This window comes from Netta rufina, assembly GCF_964035555.1.
Source record: "Netta rufina genome assembly, chromosome: 8".
NCBI classification, from domain to species: Eukaryota; Metazoa; Chordata; class Aves; order Anseriformes; family Anatidae; genus Netta; species Netta rufina.
The window spans coordinates 16,303,811-16,326,471 of NC_140131.1; the positions used below are offsets into that span (position 1 = coordinate 16,303,811).

At 47.7% G+C, this 22,661-nt stretch overlaps 1 protein-coding gene across 3 annotated transcripts; it reads left to right on the plus strand.

The window, feature by feature from the left end:
* The first annotated feature begins 2,506 nt into the window (after window positions 1-2,506).
* LRRC8C (leucine rich repeat containing 8 VRAC subunit C) lies at window positions 2,507-22,328 on the plus strand. Of its 3 annotated transcripts, none has more exons than XM_084291209.1 (4): window positions 2,507-2,640; window positions 8,654-8,866; window positions 17,542-17,683; window positions 19,875-22,328. In XM_084291209.1, exons 3-4 carry the CDS (start codon window positions 17,546-17,548, stop codon window positions 22,143-22,145), a joined length of 2,409 nt encoding a protein of 802 aa, XP_084147335.1. In that variant the 5' UTR covers window positions 2,507-2,640; window positions 8,654-8,866; window positions 17,542-17,545; the 3' UTR covers window positions 22,146-22,328. The 3 variants fall into 3 exon arrangements, with proteins under 3 accessions (XP_084147335.1, XP_084147336.1, XP_084147334.1); XM_084291210.1 differs by having other exon boundaries at window positions 2,512-2,598; XM_084291208.1 differs by lacking the exon at window positions 2,507-2,640 and adding an exon at window positions 5,721-5,838.
* Window positions 22,329-22,661: the final 333 nt, after the last annotated feature.

Sequence of the window (22,661 nt, forward strand, 5' to 3'; positions counted from 1 at the left end):
TGCATCCACCAGGAACGCTAACAGCTGTGAGAAGGGAAGAACGAAGCCTTTGGACTGCACGCTTTCAACTGTGTGAATGGCTCGTAGCCAGAGCCCAGAGGACTGAAAAGCACTTCTAGAAGTAAAGACAGACTTGAACGTGCAGTTGCTGAAGTAGCTGAATCAGGTGTAGTTCCAGTGGCGAGCCAACCTTTAACAACCTGGAGAAAGTGAAAATGAAAAAGAAGCTGCGTGCCTTGTGTATGGTAACTGAATGGTTGAACTGACTGTTCGAGTTGTCCACAGGTTGCTGTAATTGATGCCCACTCATGTCAGAAGGCCGTTACAAGTTCCCTAATGCTGCTCACTTTCCTGTGCAGTCACCCTCTTCAGAGACTGCCCACTGGGGCTTTTTCACCAAAGAAGTCCTGAAGCAATGATGTATCCTGTCATTTGGGTTGGTTTCCTCCTGAAGAAGCGTGAAATAGGCAGAGCTGAAATTGTGAACTTAAGTTCTGTTTTTTTCCTAAGAGTTGGATTCAAGTTGATTTGTTGTAAAGTACAAGGCTCAAAACTGCAATTGAAAAACAAGAGAGGGAAGAACACCTCTTTACCATATGCGCTGAAATAAGGGCAAGTCTGAACATTAAGAGTTGGAGTGGGGTCAGATGCATTCCATGTAAGCAACTGTCAGTGATGAACAAGCCCAAGGCCCAGGACAGGATGTATGCTGGCTTCCTCTGTTGAAGTAGTGTTGGCCTGGACCTGTGTCATATGTAGGCAGCAAAGCATGCATCCGTTCATTCGGTGCGAGGGCCTCGTCTAATGACGCAGGAAAACGTTGGGACCTGTCTTCTGCTGTTACACTACTGATCTGAAGAATCACTGGCATCCAGCTAGTGTGATGGCGAGGTTTTCATTCTGTTGTGCCTCCTTTGGCAGCAGGATGGCCTGAGAGCTGTGCTTCCACACTGTGCCAGAACATAATTTTAGTGCCTAGTATCTCAGTGGCATTATAAATCCAAGATGTGATTGCTTTTATCTGACCTGACACTTCTGCATCCCATGCAGAGTCCCATGGCTCTTAGAGCTCCTGAGCTCACAGAGAAACCACCAAAAAAAACTTCACGTTTTGTTCCTTATTAGCTATGTCTGTATCAGCTAATCACCTTTGCAGGTAAATTGACTAGCTCATCCCCAGTCTACCAAGCCTTCTCCCCGTCAGGCACCAAATTTCAAGGAATCATTTAGTCATGTGTTTTTTTTTTTTTCTCAGTGTTGATCTGTTCCAGCGATTAACACAAAGCATTGTTTATTTGAAGTTTAGGCAGCCAAGATTGCTGCTATATTCTAGTACTTTCTAATTCTGAGAGTCTGTTCTAATCCTGACCCTTTCCTGGCTAATAAGCATACCATATGTCTGATTACTCAGGTTCCCATGCAAAATAGGAAATTAAAAATTCCAGATGATCTTCTTTTTGTTTATTTTGAGGTGTCTTTTAAAATACCACAAACGTTTAGGGATCTGTTCCTCAAATGTTCATTCCCTCATTGTTAGATGCGTAAGATGATATTTTCATTAAGCGCACTCGGTTTGTTTTTAATTTGACTTATTGACACAGATTTGCTAGCAGTAAAAGATCTGCAAATAACTGTTGAAAGAGAGTGGACAAAAAGATGAGTAGTTTGGCAGTGGAATTTCATGGCGGGGGGGAGGACATAGGGAAAAAAATCCAAGCTGAGGTCTAATGACAAGAAAAAAAATGGTTCATCTTTGAGAGATCCAAGCACAAAGCACGATGCAGAGTATACCGTAACTGCCAGTCTGTTACCTCTTTCCATGATGTAAACCAGGGGAGTGTGCCATGGAGCCAGTGATTCAGTCCCTTACAGCATCACAACCAGGATACCAGTCAGGGTATGTCACCGTTCTGACAAACAGACACTCCCCTTTAAGTTGAGCTGTTCTGTACTAATTTATATTCTATGCATTAATTTGGTTACAAGCAGGCTGGCAGTGTGAGCATCGTGGTTTGGCTTCTGTGAGGGATAGGAGGCTGTTGAGGAAACCAAGTATAAGAGAGAAGTGATCACCTGAGTTAAGCTATCTGATCTATGAATGAGGGTAAGAGAAGGTGCCCATAGAGGAAAAGAAAAAAAGCCAGTACGTATGTGAGACCACCTAGAGCAGTTTAGCAGGGAGTGTCAGAGGGGGCAGGACCTCAGGCAGCCAAAGGTGTCACGACTGCCCCAGCTACCCCTCATCCTAAAATCCTCCCCCAGAAGATGTCCTTGCTCCTGCTTGCTTATTCAGTCACGCCAATGAAGATGCACTGGTAGTAATAAAACCAGCCACTGTTTGGATAGCAGTGTTTAGTAATTATAAAGTGCTGCTTCTGAGCTCTGATTGCTGGGCTCCATCCCTCCTGCTTTGTGTGAGCTACCCCCCTCACTGCGTCACCTCTAAAATTAGATGATAACATGCTGCATCCTGTGAAGCACGTGGCTTGGTGGCTTAGAGCTGCAGTAGGTGTACTGAGCGTAGCTGCACAGCTCCCCACTTAAGAAGTTTGCAGACGGATCACTGAAGAAAACTTAACAAACAGAAGCCTAACAGAGGTAAAGCGCCTTTCAAATCCAGGAGCTCCAGTTCAGCCAAAGGTCAGAAAACGGGAGTTAGTCCTATTTCTTTTGGCATGTCTTCTGCTCTCTGTTTTCTGAACAATACAAGGTACATGCTGTCAATACAGCACTTCACAGAGAACTAGTTAGGCTGAATTCTTCCCTGCTATAATTGTACTGCTTTCGTTGTAATTGTAGCAGTGCTGAATGTGGCTCCTCTGTACTTAGGAACAACAAAAGCGTCCATGAGATTAAAAATCCTTTGTGTTTTCCTTCTGATTAAAGTGGCTGTTAATATATGAAATAAAAAACAAAAATGTTGCAGGCTTAAGAAATGGTAGCATACTACTCACCTTGCTCTGAAGCTTTGCTTCTCCTACCTGGATTCAATCCATAGCATCCACGTGATCTATTTTAAAAGTCTGCATTTCCAGGACATTGCTGTTGTTTAAGCATATGGTGGTGTAAAATCAAAATCGTGTTTCAAAAACATTGCTGTGGAGGGAGAGGGGTTAAAATGTAAATCTGGAGAACAAAGTAGAGGAAAAGATAAACTGACAAACTTCAAGTAGCTGAGAAGCACTTGAGCTGTCAGAGCATGCAGCTTGGACGCGAGTTAAATCACAAGTAATTTTTCAGTACTTTGTCTGAAAGCAATTTAGCATTCTGTGTTAGCAGATTATGCTGTTTTCAACAGTTGTTGGAAAGAGATGACTGATGGAAAGCATTTTCATTGTGGGTCTGTTTCCAAGTATAGTCAAAGCTCTTGCACTCTGGCCTCTGTTCTCTTGCCCCAGTTTCTCTCCTGAGGCTGAGGGGAGATGGGATCTGCCAAGCTCTGAGCGTCACCATCCCTTGTCCCCAATTTCAGGGCTGCTCTTGGGAGCCAAGAGGCTTGGGGATTTTGAGGGGGAATAGGAACTGTGGGGCAGTATCCCTGCAGATGCTGTGCTGGCGCTGTGCACCTTGACCCTGGATCACGCCAAGGGGTCAACCCATGGGTAGCTGCATGGGGTGAGTGCTGACGGTGCCGGCTGTCCCTGCAGCCGGCTGGTCGGCTGTGGGTTTAACTCGGCGCAAACCAGCGCTGCACTGTTTTTTTTTGCAGTGTAAATGCTGTGAGGCAGCACACAGTAGCAGCAATAACACTTCCGGAATTTGTAAAATATGAATGATAGAATAGGCCAATTGACAAAAAAGGCAAATACACAAAGTCTGCAGCAATGGCATTTCTTAGGTGGCCTGTCCCACATTCCTTCGGCATCAATGGAAACCAAAGAGGCTATCTGAAATCAAAGCAAGCAAAAACTTGCCGTCACACAAGTGGTTTCTTTGTGGTAGAAATGATGCTTTCAGTAAAATAAAGACACTGAAAGGACTTCAGGCTTCAACTGCCTGGATGGCCTTAAAACAATGGGGGAACTTTCCAAATAAAGTACACATTTTTTTGCAGGTAGCAAAGGAGTGTTTAATTTCAGATGTGAATTTTGGGCCTTCTCCCACCAAGAGCTCGCGCAGCAGAAGTGCACTAAGCCTCCAACCCACTGGGTGTAATTATCCGTGGACTGTCTTTTCTGTTGCAGTATCAGTGACCTTGCCTGTGATTATTCTTCTTGGGGAAGTTTAGCTCAACCCTCAGAGTACATCAGCAACTCCGAACAAAAATAGCCCAAAAGTCCACAACAGGAAACGTTAACAATGGCAGGATTACTGGCCACCATGTCACTGTGAAATAAATGAGCAACCGAGAGGGACTTCAGGGAAAAGCAGCAATGTGATTAGGTAACGGGAGGGACTGGCTTATGAGAAAAGATTAAATGAGCTAAGTGATGACGAAAGGGTGAACAGAACAACTGCAGATGGCTGAAAGAAGAAACCATCCAGGACAGGGAGGGATTCTCTTAAGCTGCTGCCAGGAGTTAAGAGTAATGGAAAGAAACCAATAAAAAGAAAATGAATGCAGCAGTCACGGTAACGGTTTCTTTAGCTCAAAAAAAGAAACCCAGTGCATTTGTCCGTATGGAAATCTTGCTCATTTGTTTTAATCTTCTGCCATATCCCCCGGTGCCTGGGGACAAGCATTAAAATTATATAATGGTGAATTACTGCGGAAATCTTCTAGGCAGGTGGCTCCACAGGGCCAGAAGTGGGTTGTGCCAGCTTCAGCCCCTTGGTTCTTGAGGTTCCTCAGAAAACACAGCCCAACCGGGGGCTTCTGCCAAGGGAAGCAGCTCTGCGCAGCAAAGCACTTAACTAAACGCATCGGTCGGGTGATGAGCTGAACTTCCACTGCTACACATCCCATCAGCGGCTCCCAGATGAGGAACCTACGCCTGCCCTCAGCAGCCCCTGGAGCAGATGGCTCAGAAGGACGCGAAGCCAGAGCTGCCCGCAGCAGTCCCTCGGTCCACATCCTGATCCAGTTAGTGTTTGTGCAGTAAGACAGCTGGGATGCCTCACGGCCTATTTGTTTCCATTAACTCCCCCCAGGGGGGTTATATATTTTGAGTTTCTCCGTGTTTACATATTTGCGTGTCCCTGAGGGCATACACACGCTATCCCTAAGGCTCGGGGCAAGTCATCGGAGGAAAAGGAAGCACCTCCCTCTGATGCTGAGCCCGGCCCGGCCCGGCTCTGCCAGAGCCGTGACTCTGCCCTGGCAGCGCCGGGCACCCGTCCCTCGCAGCAGCAGCCTGCAGTGCGCGCCTCGGGAGGCGCCGGCTGCAAGTTTGTGTTTCCAATTGTCACCCTCCGAGGCGCTTGGCCGCCGGCAGCGCGCTGCCAGCCCGCTCTCCTCGCAGCCTTTCCAGGCCGCCCCGCCGGAGGCCAAGGCCTCGCCCGGCTCCCCCCGCCGCCACCCTCCCGGCGGCCGGACCCCTCCCGCCCGCCCCGCGCCGGGACCCGGCGCCGCCGCGGGCCGCCCCCAGGGAGGCGCCGGCTGCCCCTGCCCGGCGCGGCCCCCTCCCGGGGCCCGGGGCGGAGCGCGGCCGGGCCCGAGGGGGCTGCGCTGCCCGGCGCGGCCCCGCCGCGGGCTGGAGACGTGGCCCCGCGGCGGCGAAGGCGGAGCGCGGCTGCCGGCGGCCTCCCCGCCCCGCCCGGCCCCGCCCGGCCCGGCCCTGCCCTGCCCGGCCCGCTCGGCTCGGCTCGGCTCGGCTCCGCACCGCTCCGCTCCGCACCGCGGCGTGAGCGCCCGGCCGCCGCCCGTGACCCCGCGCCGAGGCGGCAGGCGGCAGGCAGGTAGGCCCCGCGGCGCCGGGAGCGGGCTCCGGGAGGCTCCGTGCCCCGGGCCCGCCGCTGGGCGGGGGCGGCCCCGGGGAGATGCCGAGCCCCGGCGGCTCCGCGCTGCCCGCCCCGGGACGGGGCAGCCCCGGAGGGCGGCTGCGGGGGACCCCGGCCGCCGGCTCGTCCCCCGCGGCTCAGGCAGCGGGGCCCCGGGGGGGGTGCTGGGGGCTCGCGGCCCGCCCCAGCCCGCCGGGGGCACGGAGCGGGGGCGTCCCGGTGCCGCTGCACCGGCTGCGGGCAGCGCAGCCCCGCCTCGCCTCGCCCTGCCCTAGCGGGTGCTCGCCAGCAGCCGCTGCAGCTCGCCGGGGAGAGTTGGCCGAGCGCGGTGAGAGGCTGGGCAAGGCTGCGGGATGCGTCGGGTGGGGTTTCGTCGGGACGAAAACGCGTGGAAGCGGGGAATGTGCAGAGATGAGGTGCGGCCCGGTGGGGTTTTGTTGTCTCTTGCTCCGGGGTCGGGCGCGGGGTCGCTGGGCGGCGGGGTCTCGCCACGCACGTGTGCCGATCGCTGCCGGCAGCGCCGCAGCCCCGCGGGGGCAGGGGGCTGCCTTGCGAGGTGGCGGGGGAAGGAGAAAAGATGGCAGTGCGGGGAAAACGGGAAAAACGCCTTCGCTGTTCAGCCGAGGGGGCGCGTCCCCCCTCCCCCCTGCGATTTCAGAGCCGCTTTTACTTTTCTTTCTGGCGCGGTGGAAGCAGTGCGGGGGCAGCGCTCCCGTTCTCGTTGTTTCCCGGAGCCGGGCCCAGCAGCGCTCCCGGCCCCGCGACCTGGCCCCGGGTTCCCGGCACCTCGCCTGTGCCCAGGGCTGCCGGCGAGGCGCAGCAGCCCGCGCAGAGCACCTGTGGTTTCTGAATCATTTCCTTTTCCAGTTGCACTCTGAGTTTGCTAAAACGTGTGGCAGCGGTGATGTTGCTTTCCTCCCGTCTGGGTAGTCACAGGCCCTGCTGTTGGTTTTACAGTAATAACACCGTTCTGTGGTGGCTTTTTTTTTTTTTTTTAATTGCTTGTTTACTGTTGGAATAACTTTCAAGAAGAAACTTTCTGACAGAAACCCTGAAAATCCATTACTTTGTGTGCCCAGCATCAGCCGCAGCCAGCGCTGGCTGCCGGAGAGGACCAGCACTGGAGACTCCTGAGCTCCACAGAAGTTCCTCGCTTCAGCGCCCGGCGCTATCAGGCAGCCGGATCCCGCAACAGCCCGGGCTGCTTCCTGCGGCGGGGCCGCCACCTGGGGCTGGAGGCCCCCCGTAAGGGCTCTGCCCGTGAGTGGGGCAGCGTCACAGCTGGTGGCAGGGAGGTGAAATGGCATCGGGGTCACCTGAGTGACCGCAGGGTCCGAAACAAAATGGGCTGGAGGCTGTTGGGAGCAGCAGTTCCCCTGATTGTCCGTTGACCTCTTAGCATTGATTCAAGTGGCCCCGATTTGTTGCCAAAAAGGCATTTCCCAGCCCAAGCCTCTTTGAATGCTGCAGGAAGTGAAAAATCTCCAATGGTACTCCAAACAATTCACAATAGCAGGAGCTAGAGTTTAATTTTACAGGCTTTTTTTTCCATCTTGAGAAAACTGAGTGAAAAGATCCTGTCCTTGCTGCCGGGGAGCTGTGAAGGGCAGCGGAGGAGGGCGTGTGGTAAAGAACCGCCTGAAGAGGAAATGTTGTACGTCAGGGAAAAAAGACAGGAACTCCAAAATACTTCCCCCAAAGTCTTAGTACAGCAAAGAAGCCTCTCTCTTTCCGAAACAGTTTGTCAGGAGACTGTTAGCCAGTGTTGGATTTTACGTGTTTGACATAATGGAAACTTTTCCCTCTGCTTCGTCCCTGAGCTGTGCTCCCATCGGTTCTATGCAACCCAGCGCTGGTGCAAGCTCAAGCCATAGCACGATGGCTTTGGTTGGGTTCTGTGCTCCTGAGACCTCTGTCCCCTGAGGAAGATGGGAGGTTTGGTTCACTCCCTGGGCAGATGTGACAGTGCCGTTTGCTGTGTCGCTTCCCACTGCAGCAGAGGGCAGGCCTAGTGCTGCCCCCTCCCCAGGCAGGCACAACATCTCAGGCTGCCTGTGAGGCTGGCGCCCCAGGCTCAGCCTTCCCACACCACGCTCCTTTGGTGCCTGATGCAGTGGCTGGTCAGGCACGGGACAGACCCTACAGCTGCATCATCTGGAGACTCGAAGCTTGGATCGGGATGGTGGGGTTTTTCTCTGTTTTTTGTGTTTGTTTTTTTTTATTATTTTATTTTATTTTATTTTATTTTATTTTATTTTATTTTATTTTATTTTATTTTATTTTATTTTATTTTATTTTATTTTATTTTATTTTATTTTATTTTATTTTATTTTATTTTATTTTATTTTATTTTATTTTATTTTTTCCAGTGTGGAGGTTGTGTCAGCTGTTTCCATAAAGGGCTGATTTGCAATCAAGTGTTTGATCGGGTAGGTAGGGCAGTGCTGTGTATGTGCTTTGTGTGTTTTCTAATCGTTTGGGAGAATCCCGCTTTAAGCTGGAGTTCTGGGTTCTTCTTGGCTGTGTTATCTCAGATAAGCTCGTAGTAATGTGCAGGGTCTGCTTCTTGGTGTGTCAGTGGTGAGAGAAATGCCCCCTGCAGGGCAGCATGCCGCAGCTCTCCTGGAAAGTTGCTGGCACTGCTGCTGGGGTGAGTGTGGAGATCCCCAGGGTCTGAACCAGAACGGGTGGCAGAGCCTGCTCCTGCAGAGTGATATAAAAGGCATGTTTCTTTCTGTTGGAGTCAACTTTCAACTTTTCCATTGACCCTTAGGCAAGCAGCACCGGGCCTTGTATACCAACTTCAAATTCTGGACTAAAGGATGCTCTGCTGAAAACACCGAGACACCAGCCCACGTTTCCCTTCAGTGGCGACAGCACCCAATGACTTTGTGTTGATGGGAATCCAAAATTCAACAAGCCAGCAATGAGACTGCTAACGTGCTGAGAACACTTCAAGTTTTGTCTGCTCACCATTGGAAACAAGGTAGGAGCTCGGACTGCATGCTTGCTCTGGAGCTGGCAGTGAAGCAGAGCACAGGTTGGGTGCTGCTCTGTGGGGGGCTGACACGTGCCGGCTTCACGTCGCCCTGCGGCAGCTCGGGACCACGGGTTGCTGTAAAGAAGCAGTTCGGTGCTCTGAGAGAGTGCTGCCGGTGTGCATGCCTGAGCAGTAGTCCCAGTGGCAGGCCGCTCTCATGCGAGCACACAGGGCGAAGTGGGTGTTCGTGGACGGTATTGTCAGAAAGGGCCCCGCATGCCGCAGCCGGGTCTGGGCCCCGTGTGATGGCTTTGATCTGGCGAAGCTGGGGCTCAGTGGATACAGCCTTTTGTTCTGTGGGGCACCAGTGGGCCTTCTGATGGAGTGTGTTTCGAGCTAATCCCTCCAGTGGGCCACGGCTGGGCGCTGCTCTGAAAACGTCTGGTAAAGAATTTAGGCAGGTAGCTCTGGTTTTCCAAACCTTGGTTTGTGATCTTTAAAAGTCTTCCTGCGTGAGTAGCAAGTCAGGTTCTGTAGCTGTTCATGCTTACCTTTGAGCGTGCAAGGATCATACCTGTTGTGAGAATACCCATGCTTGACTTTCTATATGTTAGTCTTTCCATTTTTTCAGGAGTGCGGGTGGGACTGAGCTGTGTTTTCATTGTTGGAGATTTTTGTCACAAAGGATGGTTAGGGGGTAGGAAAATGCATCAGCTGTGCTTCAGGCTGAGAATACCCACATGTTTATTTGGGCGTTTGGGGATTCGTGTTTTACGAGACTATTGCAAAGTTTAGAAAGCTCTCTTGTGTAGCATGCGAGCAGGAGCAGAAAAGATCCCTTATGCGAAGTAGTCTCACAAATCATGAAAGCAGCATTTCTTTAATGTTTTTGGCTCAATCACTGCATAAAAAGTTTTTAACTAACTTTTCAGATGGTTGAGCTGCTTAGGCTCAGAATGGACCCTTTGTGCTTCATGTCCCAATTAGGAATTAACTTTTAATTATATCATCTGAACATTTTTTATTCTCAGCACTTGTTTTAGCCTGGAGTCCCTGAATATTCCTTTGACAATGACTGTCACTAGTTTATGTAATATTCTCTATCCTATGACATGGTTCCTGTCTTCATTATCTGAGTGTATCAGTAAGTGTTTGTGGAAAGCCTGCTGTAGTTTCAGTTAAAACTTGATCAGCATTTCCTTTTCTCGGTCATTCAGACGTATTTCAGCAGTACTAAAATAGTACTTTCTGGATAGTTTCTTGCTCTTGGGGTTGCTGTTAAAGGTTTTCACATGCATTAAGAACGTTTTGCAGCTCTGGAAAGAGGGGCCTAGCCTTGAGTGATAGCCCTGATAAACCAAGAATGTGACTGTCAAAGCCAAAAAGTGGAGAGTATCACATGGAAATATACAGAGTTCACTTTTCTTTAAATTTGGACAAAGAGTTCAGCAAAGCTAGACCTCCACACAGTGCTGTGGTACAAAAGAGCTGCTATCAATTCCACTGAGATTATATCTGGCAGAATCTGGCCCTGGACATTTTTTTTGTCTTCAGTCCAGCCAAACAGAAGTCAAAGAGCTGCTGACAATAGGAAGTATTCTTGGTGTGTAATGCATGAAAAAGGACTGAGGCTCAATTAAAACAACAAGGGTATTGTATGGGATGCTGTCGCCAAGGCGGCGCTTACTGGATGTGTAGGTGGAAATTGCAGCGTATACTTTGATGCACAATTATTAAAGTCGCTTCCTCATTACATTCTTCAGGTATGCTCCGAACTCTGGATTCGGGGCTGGGAGTGGCTCCCCAGGCACCGCAGCAGGGACAGGGCGGTCACTGTCGCCTCTGAACCCGCAATGCTGGCTGTGGGCGTTGGGCAGGGCATGGGCTGTAGGGCCACCAAACTGGGCGCAGGAATAACGCATCCTACGGGTTGGCTGTGTTTTGTCCGCTCCCCGCATGGCAGCCTAACAGCGGCTGTGGTTACATGTAGCATCAGCGCAGCTCTGGTGGCTCTGCTGAGGAGTTTGGGCTTGCTGTGAGTTCAGACTCAATCACTTGCAGAGACATGGAAAAAGCAATATATTGTGATTTTGTATTCACCCCTCCCAGTAAAGGCAGTAGGCACCTTTCTGCTTGCAGCTGGAGGCACGGCGGGGTGATGTGGCGTGCCCAAGGCAGGGAGTCCATGGCCAAGTCTGATGGGAGGCCTGACTCATGCTCTGTCCTTCCTTCTGGCCAGGTTTCCTTGCCAGCCTCACCCCCGAGAAGACAAATGTCAAGTGGTTTGTTTGATGATACAGTAAACATATGTCTCTTAAAAATAACTTGTTTGGATGCAAATGGATTGTTTTTAATGACTTTCCAGTTCCTTAACGTGGGATTTATGTTTAAGCAACAGCATCATTTGTTTGTATCTCTTCCAAATGATGGTATTTCTTCCTATGAAAACCTCTGATATGATCAACAGAACAAAAAGTAGCCCATCATGTTTGAAGAAATGGCAACGTGCGACCTTTTTGCTTTATTTCCAAATACTCAGTTTTCAAAGAAATTTTTCCAACCCCTATTTCCCCCTCACCTCCTCCCCCCCCCCCAAAAAAAAAAAAAAAGGCAGTTTTTATTTTATTTTACAGGAAACACCGATGGCTGGAGGGCCTGACAGGGGACACTAGTTTCCTGAAATGCTTCAAAGCCAGGGAGATATTACTAGTAGAGGTATTACTGTATGTTACATGGGAGCAGACCATTGCTGGACATCTAGGTCAGTGCAAACAGATAGCAAGGTAATTACCAGAGCTCAGTATCAGGGTAGTTCAGGTACTGTTCCACCACACGTATGATTTCTGTAAGAACTCAGATAAAGGCACAGCATCAAACTCTTGGGAATTAGGAGTTGCTAATTCCAGCCCTTATCATCTTATTGCCCCCTTAGCCTAATCAGTGCTGTTTCAGACTGGAGGCCTTGTCCATGGGCCCGCTTTTGGTCTCCTCCCAGTTAGGTGACGAAGTGGAGAGGGTTCATTATCTAAGTCTGCAGTGCCAGCACAAGCAGCGCCAGGAGCTGTGGGGGACTCCAGGGCAAGCTGTGGAGACAAGGATCAGCCTTTGTAGCTGCCACAACCAGCAGACATGCAAAACCACAGTTTCCAAGGTTTATAAATTAAAATTAGTCAGCTGTGGGCAGCTGTTTACAGTGCAGTAAAAAATGCTTCCCCAATACACAGGCCAAATTTTGGGACACAGGGGTCTGGAAAGTTCAAAATAAAAAGACAGCAAGTTCTGTAACATGCATAGTCTAGTGCTGTTCCCCTAAGCCTGTTTCTAGAAGTGGTTAGAACAATTTTTGGTGCCACCTGAAAAGTGGCTTGACAGTATTTCTGTGGAGCAGTGACCACTTACAGCCAGCTGCAGGGTGCTGGGGGTTCGTGATACCAGTCCCATGTGCCCTAGGGCTCAGCAAGTCCCTGCCACCAAGTCACGAGCTCATCGCTTCCTGTAATTGCTGCGGCCTCTGTTACATATGTGCTGTGCTCTGTTCCTTTAATGAAGATGAATATGCTATAAATCATGTATGGGAACCAGCCCAGAGACCTACTTGCAGTGGTATTCCCAAAAGCCATTTCATAATTTATCCTAACACATGCAATATATTTAAATCAGCAAGGAGAGCTAGTTTTACCCAGCCCAATGCTTTCCCCACTTGATAGATCTCTGATATGAAGGACTGCACAGTCCCAGTCTGAGTTTTCTCTTGTGGAAACCCATCTCTGCCAGCGGCTCGGGGCCATGGCTGTGGTGCCCAGGGCTGGGCTTAGCCTTTGTGGCTGCTTTAGGAGGTGGTGGTGCCGGTCTTCTGCCCGAGGTGGGGTCGATGCAATGGTGGGGAAATATGGTTCAGTGTCAGCTGGCAAATAATACTCACATCTTTTCTGATTAGTTTAAGAGATATCACCACGTTCTTGTGCTTCCTCATTCTAAACTTCACTGTTTCTGCAATTTCACTACTCTCCTAGTGCTGTGTTCCTCCTCCTTTTGCCCTCTGGCCTACTATTTACACCCTGCCCTAACTGAATTGGTGCAACTTTGACATTAGCTGCCTGCCCAGTGCTCAGGGGCCCTGACTGTGGTGCGAGGCTTTGTATGTTACCTAAAACAAGCCATGGATGACAGCCATTGCCTGGGGGCACAGCAACGTGGTTGAATACCTACTGGAAGAGTAAGACAGCAGTAAGAGTAAGACAGCTTGCCTTCTGGGGAATGATGTCTGTAGCCTGACAAACACAGCGCTGCCAAGCCCCAGTCTCTCACATACAGCACAGCAAGCAGCCGTGCCACCGCCATTTTGTCAGATGGTGGGTTGGGTTGGGCCCAAAGCATGGGGCATGTCTTCAGGCTTTGCTCAGCAAGGATGTGGTAGCTGGGATGGTGGCAGCAGGCCTTGCTGCTCAGCAGCTTTCTCAGCAGTCTGGAGGTCGTCCTTCCCCTCACGGCCAGGCCGGTCCCCAGCCTGAGGACGGTGAGGGAGGGACAGCAGGTGATGGCCCACAGCTATCCCGCTGTGCCCTGCTGGGGTCTGGGCACTGACAGACCTGCACCAAGAGATGGAATAGAGGCAGGGATGCCCAGTTATCTGTGTCCATTCAGAGTTACGTTGCCTAAAACGAGTTAAGTCGCTCCACAAGCATCTACTTAAAAATAGCAACGGTCACCTAGCAATAGCTGGAGCGTGGGGAGCCGCCAGGAGCCAGCAGCGTTTTTATTGAGGGCTGTATTGGAGGTGAGCAGCTGCAAGCATTAACGTGTCTGTACCCTGTAATCGTGCTGCATCCCTCAGAGCACGGGCTGAGGCGAGGAGCTCTGGCAGCCTGTGGTGCAATGGCAGGAGGGCTCTGGTGTGTCCACCGTTGTCACTGGGGGTGGCAGGGTGGCCGCAGCTGGAAGCAGTGTCTGTTGGCCTGCCCCCGTCCAGCCCCTGATGCAGCTGTTCCTCAGAGCATGAAGCCCTGCACAACCACGGATCCCACCGGCAGCCCTGCCTGCCCGCTCCTGCAGGCTGCCAGCGCCAAGCAGCTAATTAATTAATTTCCTTTACATTCTGCAGTGTGTCCACACGGCTTCCCCGCGTTTCCCCTGGTGAAGGCCAATTGCTCAGGAGGTGCTTTGTGACGTGGCTGTTTTGGAATCATCCCCTGATTTAATCTCTCATTTATTAAGTCTAACTTGTGTCCAGTACTTTGCTTTCCCACTTGAATCTATTTATTCTCTTTAGCTCTTTCAGGTCATGTTAAGTCATCATGCTGTGCTTCTCATTGCCCATGCATGAGCTGATTTCTGTGGTTAGATTTCTGCAGGAGTAAATATCCATTTGGCTGGAAGCTGTTCCTGTTTACATCAGCGAAGAGTTTGGACCTGAAAGTTGTGGGTGTTCTTTTTGTTTTTGTTTTGTTTTTGGTGTTCTTCCACATCTCTATTTCCAGTGAAAGCCATATCTGCTTATTATCTTCAAGTCTTTGCGCATGCCTTCAGGGTACTTTATTTGACCCTCCTTTTCCTTTGCAGGGGGATTCAGGTATTCTTTGCACATCTCCCTGGATTCCAGCATTTCATCACATACTTACTTTCATTCATTGACTCTTTGTATCCTAGATAATTTAAAATAATAAAAACCTACTAGTTTCTCTCCCCTTCCATTTTGTTGTTGTTTTTGTTTTTCATCTGGCACACTCAGCACTTTTTTGCAGTACTGTTCAATGAGACAGTACAGCTCTTAATCCAAGTCTCTTTCTGATTTCATACTGGTAGCAGAATGCCAGATGGTTTGTCTCATGTGCAGTTTTCTTTTCTCTAGAGATTGAGGATTGTTAGAAATACGGAAGAGATGAAAAAAGAACAAATTCTGGTTGTAATTGGAAAAGTTACTCCAATATTTAGAATTCAAAGTTTCCTAAGGTGGGTTAAAAGAGTGTTTAATTTAAGTCACGTTTCACGTTTGGGGTACCATAAATTGTGCCATTAAGTAGCGTTTTGAATGTAGGTGAGCTGAAATCAGTCATGCTGTCTTACTTTCCACCAGCTGAAATTTTGAACTCATGTTCTTCCATCTGCATGTGGTAAGAGGAGGTAGTGACCTACAGCGGATGGTGTGCTGTTCCAGAGATGGCTCTTTGGGCTGCGGTAGGAATTTTTACCATCTCTGGTTTGATTTGTTTAGATGAATGTAAAGATCGACAGAATCACTTTGTTTTGAGAGAATTACAACAGGCCTTGTTTGTGCATGTGGCCCCAGGTGTCTGCTGGGGGCAGGAGGGTTATGTCAGGGTTGTGTGGACCTGCTGTGTCTCTGCTGGGGCTCTGAAGCCATTGCTAATGGATGTCCTCCTGGTCACTGGACAGGCCAGAGTGTGGAAGCAGTTACAGGGAAGAAGGAGATGAAGACTGCGCAATTTCGTATAACTATGTCATGCCATTACAGCAGTGCTGGCAAGCCCTTGCTCCTCTACATTTCTTTCCAGTGTTTTTTCTTTATTGCTGGTGTCACAATGAAAGAAGAACTAGGGTTTCTCCAGAGAATCTTGGAAAATGGTTATCCATCTTCTTTGTGTCCAATCTCCATTTAAAGCTTCTTGTGAATGTCTTTTTTTCTGAAACTAAAAAAAAAAAAGTAGCCTGTCATCAGACACTGCTAGTTTATTTACCATCATTATGTGCAGTACTACTGCCATTGTTCAGTAACTGTTTCATTAAAAAAAAAAAAAAAATAAAGGAAAATTTAAGTGGCAAACAGATTGTGGTGTTGCTCTGCAGACCTGGCATGGCTCAGAGAGAGGCTGGCTGTGCACAGGTCTCCCCACTTGGACCATTAACCAGGGTGACAGTATGTGCACTGTGCTAATGAGGAGTCACACAATGCAAATAGTGACCACAACAGAGAACAAGGGATGGGAGCAGCATGTATTTGTGCTACCAGGAACTATCTGCCTTCATTTAAATTCTCCACACATCACTTACAAGAAACAAAGCAACCAGGGAACACAACAAAGGCCCCTAAAAATACAGAGTGGAGCCCATCAGACGGAACAGCCGCTCTGTGTGGTGCAGGTCCTGAGGGCTGTCCCTGTGCTGTGTGTCCAAGAGAGTCCCCAGCCCCTGCTGCAGCCTGGCCCAGCGCACATGGACCAGGGGAGTGGCTCTGGGGTGCACATGGCACTGATGGCTGCGTTCATCCATTCAGGCAGCTTAATAAAATTAATAATAAATTCATTTGCATGTGCTGCAGGGGACTGCTGGCTGTGCAAGGGAGGCGCATGGCTTCACCTGGTTTCATAGCCTGTATCGTGTCTTGGGGACTACTTGAAGACAAGAAGCTGACAGTGACTCTCTTGTCTGCCAAAGTGATGCTAAAAGCAACACAAAAGGGTTAAAAGAGGGCAGGGAGCAGGGGCTAGGAGGTGTTTATGCTCCCCACTCAGGAAGTGGTGAAGCCCCAGCCCAGCTATTAACCCAAGCACATTTACAGGCATCACCTCTGTGTGCTGCTGCTTTTGGGGATGGTCCAGCTCCTGAGGAGGTGCTGGGCAAGCAGAGACATGGTGCTCCTTAAGGGGGCATTGAGCTGGATATCTATTCACCCAAGTACAGCCTGTGCAGTGGGAGCAGTGATACATTTGTAAGATGACCATACACTTGCAGTTAGGGCTGCGTCCTTCCCTGTCTGGCTAAGGATCTGCCAAATCCCCACAGTCCCCAGGAGGTGTGTCAGCACGTGCACCCTCATGGCTGAGCCTTCTTGCTGCTGGGTGGCACCAAAGCCACCCCATGAGTTCCAGCACACAGCTGAACTGGGACTGTAAACTCTTAAAATATGTCTGTGACACGAGGTGATTGTGGTGAGCGTTTATGGTATTAGTTAAAGGACATTCTTCATAAATTGTCCTTGGGAGTATTTTTGTTACATTCCCATGTGGATTTATCTTTCCACTGTAACTTACTGGGGAGTTTCAGTGCTGGTTTGATCTCAAGGATTCAGTTACACAACTCGCTGTGGACTTACAGATCGGTGTCTGTGTGTACATGCTCGTGCAGGAGCTGATTTCTCCGAGGAGGTGATGATGTAAGCCTAGACATCTGAGGTGAAGATAAAGCCCTTGATCTGCCCATACTGCCTGTAGTTCTGGTTAGCTGAAGCACTTTAGCAAGTTGTACTCAAAACATAGTAGATTTAAAACTGTAGTGAGTATGCACACAAATATTCAAGAGCATCCCAGAAACCACTATAAATACAACGGAAGCGAATGAAACATGATAGCTAAACGGGCCTGTGAAATCTGAGCACCGGATAACTGCTTTAGCCAGGCCTTTGAGATCAAGGCTAGTGCATATGGAGCTGGCAGCGTTCAGAAGGCCGTGCCGACCCATCAGGTGGGGTGGGAGTCAGTGCAGAGCACGTTGGTGTCCCTGCATGTACGGGGCATGGTGGTGCTGGGTGGCAGCACGAGCATCCCTTGTCAGGTGGGTGTCCGAGGGACCTCATGGGAGGCAACTAGGGACTTTGTGCCACATCCCAGGCCTCTCATGTCCAGACTGGATTGTGTCAAACCTCTTGGAAGAACTTTCTCGCTGTCTCGCATAGACCAGTGGGTGCTGGCTGCAGGAGGCTGATCGCTGGCCTTGCTCTTTTCCAGGAGGATGATTCCCGTGACCGAGTTTCGCCAGTTCTCGGAGCAGCAGCCAGCGTTCAGAGTGCTGAAGCCCTGGTGGGATGTGTTCACGGACTATCTCTCCGTCGCCATGCTGATGATCGGTGTGTTTGGGTGCACGCTGCAGGTAAATTGGCCGAGGGAGGTGCTCTCAGGGGCACTGAGAGAGCAGTGAGGACAGTCCTCACGAGTACAGTGCCACGCATTGTTTATCTCTTGAATTTGTAGTGAACAAAGCAAAAATTTGCTAGTCGTGGGTTTAAAGCTGCTATAACACAGACCAGACTTTCTGCAGCTGTAAATCAGTAGAGCTGCACCAGAGTCAGTGGAGTCATGCCAGTTCAGATAAGAGCTGTTGCTTTGGCTTGTGCATGTATGCCTGTTTTCACCGCAATCTGACATAACAAAACAGATGATCAAATATAAGTTCTTCTTTGTACTACTTTTTTATTATTATTATTTTTGCTTAGAAGCTTGGAAAAATGTGATTCTGTAATTTCTGTTTTTCTTTATTTGGCAAATGTTAATACTTTTTGCTTTTGTGTTTCAAAGGGATTTGAAATGCATGTGCTTATTTTATTAACACCACCCACAACTAATATTACACCTCCTCCATTCCAAAGCATCTCTGAGGATGCTGACACATAAACAATTGACATTACTGTCACTCACTGTAGCTAAATTTTGCTGAAGAGCCAAAAGCTGAAAAGAAATGGAAAGTGCTGTTTGGGATGGACTCCACAGGAGCAGAAAGTTGTAGTACTGGCTCAAACGTGGGTCTCACGTATTTTGGCGTGACTCAGAAATGGAGCTAAAGGGACACACTGACAGAGCTCTTACATGTATTTCAGGAGGATTTGCTCACCTCTGTGGCCTAAGATTTTCACTTACCTTGTCCCAGGTTTCATGTGAAATCAACTATGGTTTCACCTGTATTCACCATTTTAAATATTTTCAGTTGAAAAGATAGGATGTCCATGTTTAAAAATCTCTGTACAGTACTGTGTTTTGCATCATAACCTAAGTGTTTGCTTAAGCACATGAAGTAGAGCTTCTGTTGTTTTTAAGTTTACCTGCTTGACTGGATGAAGCATGCTGGAACATAATGCATGGAAACACTTCAAATGACGGGCAGGTTCTTTTTATTTCATCTTACTACCAGAGGTATGAATCTAGAGTGTAACTAACAGCAGTGTAAGAAATACCAGAATAGCATTTACAGACAAAAATTAATGGTAGGAGTTTCTGAAGTGTCAACAGTTACAGTTAAAAATGTGCAATCTCATCTCAGCATCTCCCTACACCACAGTGGATTGTCAAGGATGTTCTGCACTTGGAAGCTCTTGTTGCATACCCTATTTTTAGTGCTTTCAACAACCACGATGTCAAAGGATACATTCATACTACAGTAGAAAACATGTTCTTAGTTTGGCTAATCCCAGTTAGTTGTTCAGGGAAAATTACAGATCTCTTTGGTTTATCACACGGATTAGTATTTTAAAATTAAGACCTCTGGGGAGCATGGCCCTGAACTCAGACTGTTATCCCAACTTAAACCAAAGGTGATTGGTCCCTGAAGGTAATCTCACCTGAGTTTACCAACGTGAATGGCGAGCCCAAATTAAGGAAGTTGCTCTTTCTTTTTCATTATAGACAGTCAAGGACAGGTACTTTGTTTCCACAGGTGTGTACTGTGAGAACTGTCTCTGTATGAGACACTGAATAAAAATGATATCCGTGCACGTACATGTATAAAATGCCATTGACTCTCTAATATCACTATCTGTATTTATTAAGACTGAAGATAAACAGCGTCTTCCCAGCATAGATATGCCCGCGTTGGCTCTTTGTCAGCCATTTTGGGTGTGATAGACATCACAGTTTAAGTGTAAAGCCACATGAATGCAGTTATGCTGCTTTCAAAGCCTGAGCTCTTTCTGAATACTGTGTAGCACTTGCCAGGATGAATACACCCGCCAAGAACAGTCTGTCTCTGGGGAGAGCAGGGCAGGAGATCCCTGGTCTTTTCTGGAAGCATTTCCCATACTTCTGCTTTTTCTGGATCGTCTCAGTGCCCTTTTATCCAAATTACGGAAAGCTAATCATTGATGAAAAGGGGTGACCTAGTTCCTTGCATATAGGACAAGTATCTTGTTGGGACTAACAACAATAATAATAAAAGCACAGACTGTGAGATCAAGTGCCAGGCTATGGGAAGGAATGCCTGACAGCTGGAGGAACTCCAAGGACAGCTACCCAGTGGTACTGCCGCCATTGTTTGTACATCAGTTTAAAAGATATCTTTTTGTGTGTTTCAGGTCATGCAAGACAAGATAATATGCCTTCCAAAACGAGTACAGCCTTGCCAGAACCAATCCAATAGTTCAAACGTGTTTAGTACAATCCCAGATACAACCCCTCTTCCTCCACCCAAGCCATCCACTCCTCCAGCTACAGTTGAAATGAAAGGGCTGAAGACTGATTTGGACCTTCAGCAATACAGTTTTATAAATCAGGTGTGCTATGAACGTGCCCTACACTGGTATGCCAAGTACTTCCCTTACCTTGTCCTTATACACACGCTGGTCTTCATGCTGTGTAGTAACTTTTGGTTCAAGTTCCCTGGGTCGAGCTCCAAAATCGAACACTTCATTTCAATACTTGGGAAATGTTTTGATTCTCCTTGGACAACAAGAGCCTTATCTGAAGTATCAGGAGAAGACTCTGAAGAGAAAGATAACAGGAAGAACAACATAAACAAGTCTAATACTATCCAGCCAAGCGCTGAAGGCACTCTGGTCAAGACACAGTCTTTAAAATCAATCCCTGAGAAGCTGGTTGTGGATAAGGGAACGCCTGGGGCATTAGACAAGAAAGAAGGTGAGCAGGCCAAAGCACTGTTTGAAAAGGTGAAGAAATTTAGACTGCATGTTGAGGAGGGTGATATACTCTATGTCATGTATGTTCGCCAGACTGTGCTTAAGGTAATTAAATTCCTTATTATTATTGCATACAACACAGCACTCGTCTCAGAAGTTAATTTTACAGTAGTCTGTGATGTTGATATAGAAGACATGACAGGATACAAGAATTTTTGCTGTAATCACACGATGGCACATCTGTTCTCTAAACTCTCCTACTGCTACCTGTGCTTTGTAAGCATCTATGGTCTCACATGCCTTTATACTTTATACTGGTTGTTCTATCGCTCGCTGAAAGAATATTCCTTTGAATATGTTCGGCAAGAGACAGGAATCGATGATATCCCAGATGTCAAGAACGACTTTGCTTTTATGCTTCATATGATAGATCAATATGATCCTCTCTATTCCAAGAGGTTTGCTGTCTTCCTGTCTGAAGTCAGTGAAAATAAGCTGAAACAGCTGAACTTAAACAATGAATGGACCGCGGATAAACTGAGACAGCGGCTACAGATGAACTCCCATAGCCATTTGGAGCTACAGCTTTTCATGCTCTCTGGACTACCAGACACTGTTTTTGAAATTACTGAGCTGCAGTCTTTAAAGCTTGAAATTATTAACAATGTAATGATACCAGCAACCATTGCACAGTTGGACAATCTCCAGGAGCTCTCATTGCACCAATGTTCTGTGAAGATCCACAGCGCTGCCTTGGCATTTCTGAAGGAGAATCTCAAGATCTTGAGCGTCAAGTTTGATGACATCAGAGAACTTCCCCACTGGATGTATGGCCTCAGAAATTTGGAAGAACTCTATTTAATTGGCTCCCTAAGTCATGATATTTCCAAAAACATTACGTTGGAGTCTTTTCGGGAACTTAAAAGCCTTAAAGTTCTTTACATAAAAAGTAACTTGTCTAAAATCCCACAATCTGCTGTCGATGTTTCAAGTCACCTTCAAAAATTGTGCATCCATAATGATGGCACTAAGCTGGTGATGCTCAACAACCTGAAGAAGATGGTCAACTTGACACAGCTGGAATTGGTTCACTGTGATTTAGAACGCATACCTCATGCAGTCTTCAGCCTTCTCAGTCTTCAGGAATTGGATTTAAAAGAAAACAACCTCAAATCAATTGAAGAAATAGTAAGTTTTCAACATCTGAGAAAACTGACGATCCTAAAGCTGTGGTACAACAGTATAACATACATCCCGGAGCATATAAAGAAACTCACTAGTCTTGAACGGCTTTCCTTCAGCCATAACAAAATAGAGGTTCTTCCATCCCACCTATTCCTATGCAACAAAATCAGATATTTGGATTTGTCTTACAATGACATTCGCTTTATCCCACCTGAAATAGGAGTTCTTCAGAGTTTACAGTACTTTTCCATTACTTGCAACAAAGTGGAGAGTGTGCCAGATGAACTATACTTTTGCAAAAAACTTAAGACTCTGAAAATTGGGAAAAATAACTTGTCAGTCCTTTCACCTAAAATTGGTAATTTGGTATTCCTCTCCCACTTGGATATTAAAGGCAATCACTTTGAAATTCTCCCAGCTGAACTTGGTGAATGTAGATCTCTGAAGCGGACTGGTTTCACTGTAGAGGACACCTTGTTTGAAACGTTGCCTTCTGATGTCAGGGAACAAATGAAAGCTGAATAACTAACTTCCTCTTGCTCAGTTTTACAGAAATAATGCTTCTACCAAATATGCTGTAGAAAGTGCATACTCTGAATATGCATTTAGTTTGTGATTATTTTTTTTCTTTTTCAAGAAGTCCTTTCTGTACAAAGCAATTTGGAGTAAGGAGTACATATATTTTTAATAAAATTTTCTCGTATTTTTTCACTGTTTTAAGATATTTTAAGTTTATTTTACCCTGAGAACAAGGGTGTCTGTAACTTAATTTTTACTGGCAAAAGTAAATGTTTTTATCTGATGACTTTTCTTTTTTTTTTTTTTTTTCCCCTTTGGCTAATCCCAACAGGGGAACTGTGTATAAGTTGTATGCTTTGAATTGCATAATTTGTAACAGGTGATTATATCGTCTTCCTGGTTATTGTTTGTCCCTTAGGATGTGGTCTTCAACGGGTAATCCTGCAGGTGTTGGGTGCCCTGTTCCCTCTTTTCTTCAGTGGGAGCTGAAGGTGTTCAACATCTAACAAGATCTGGGTTGAC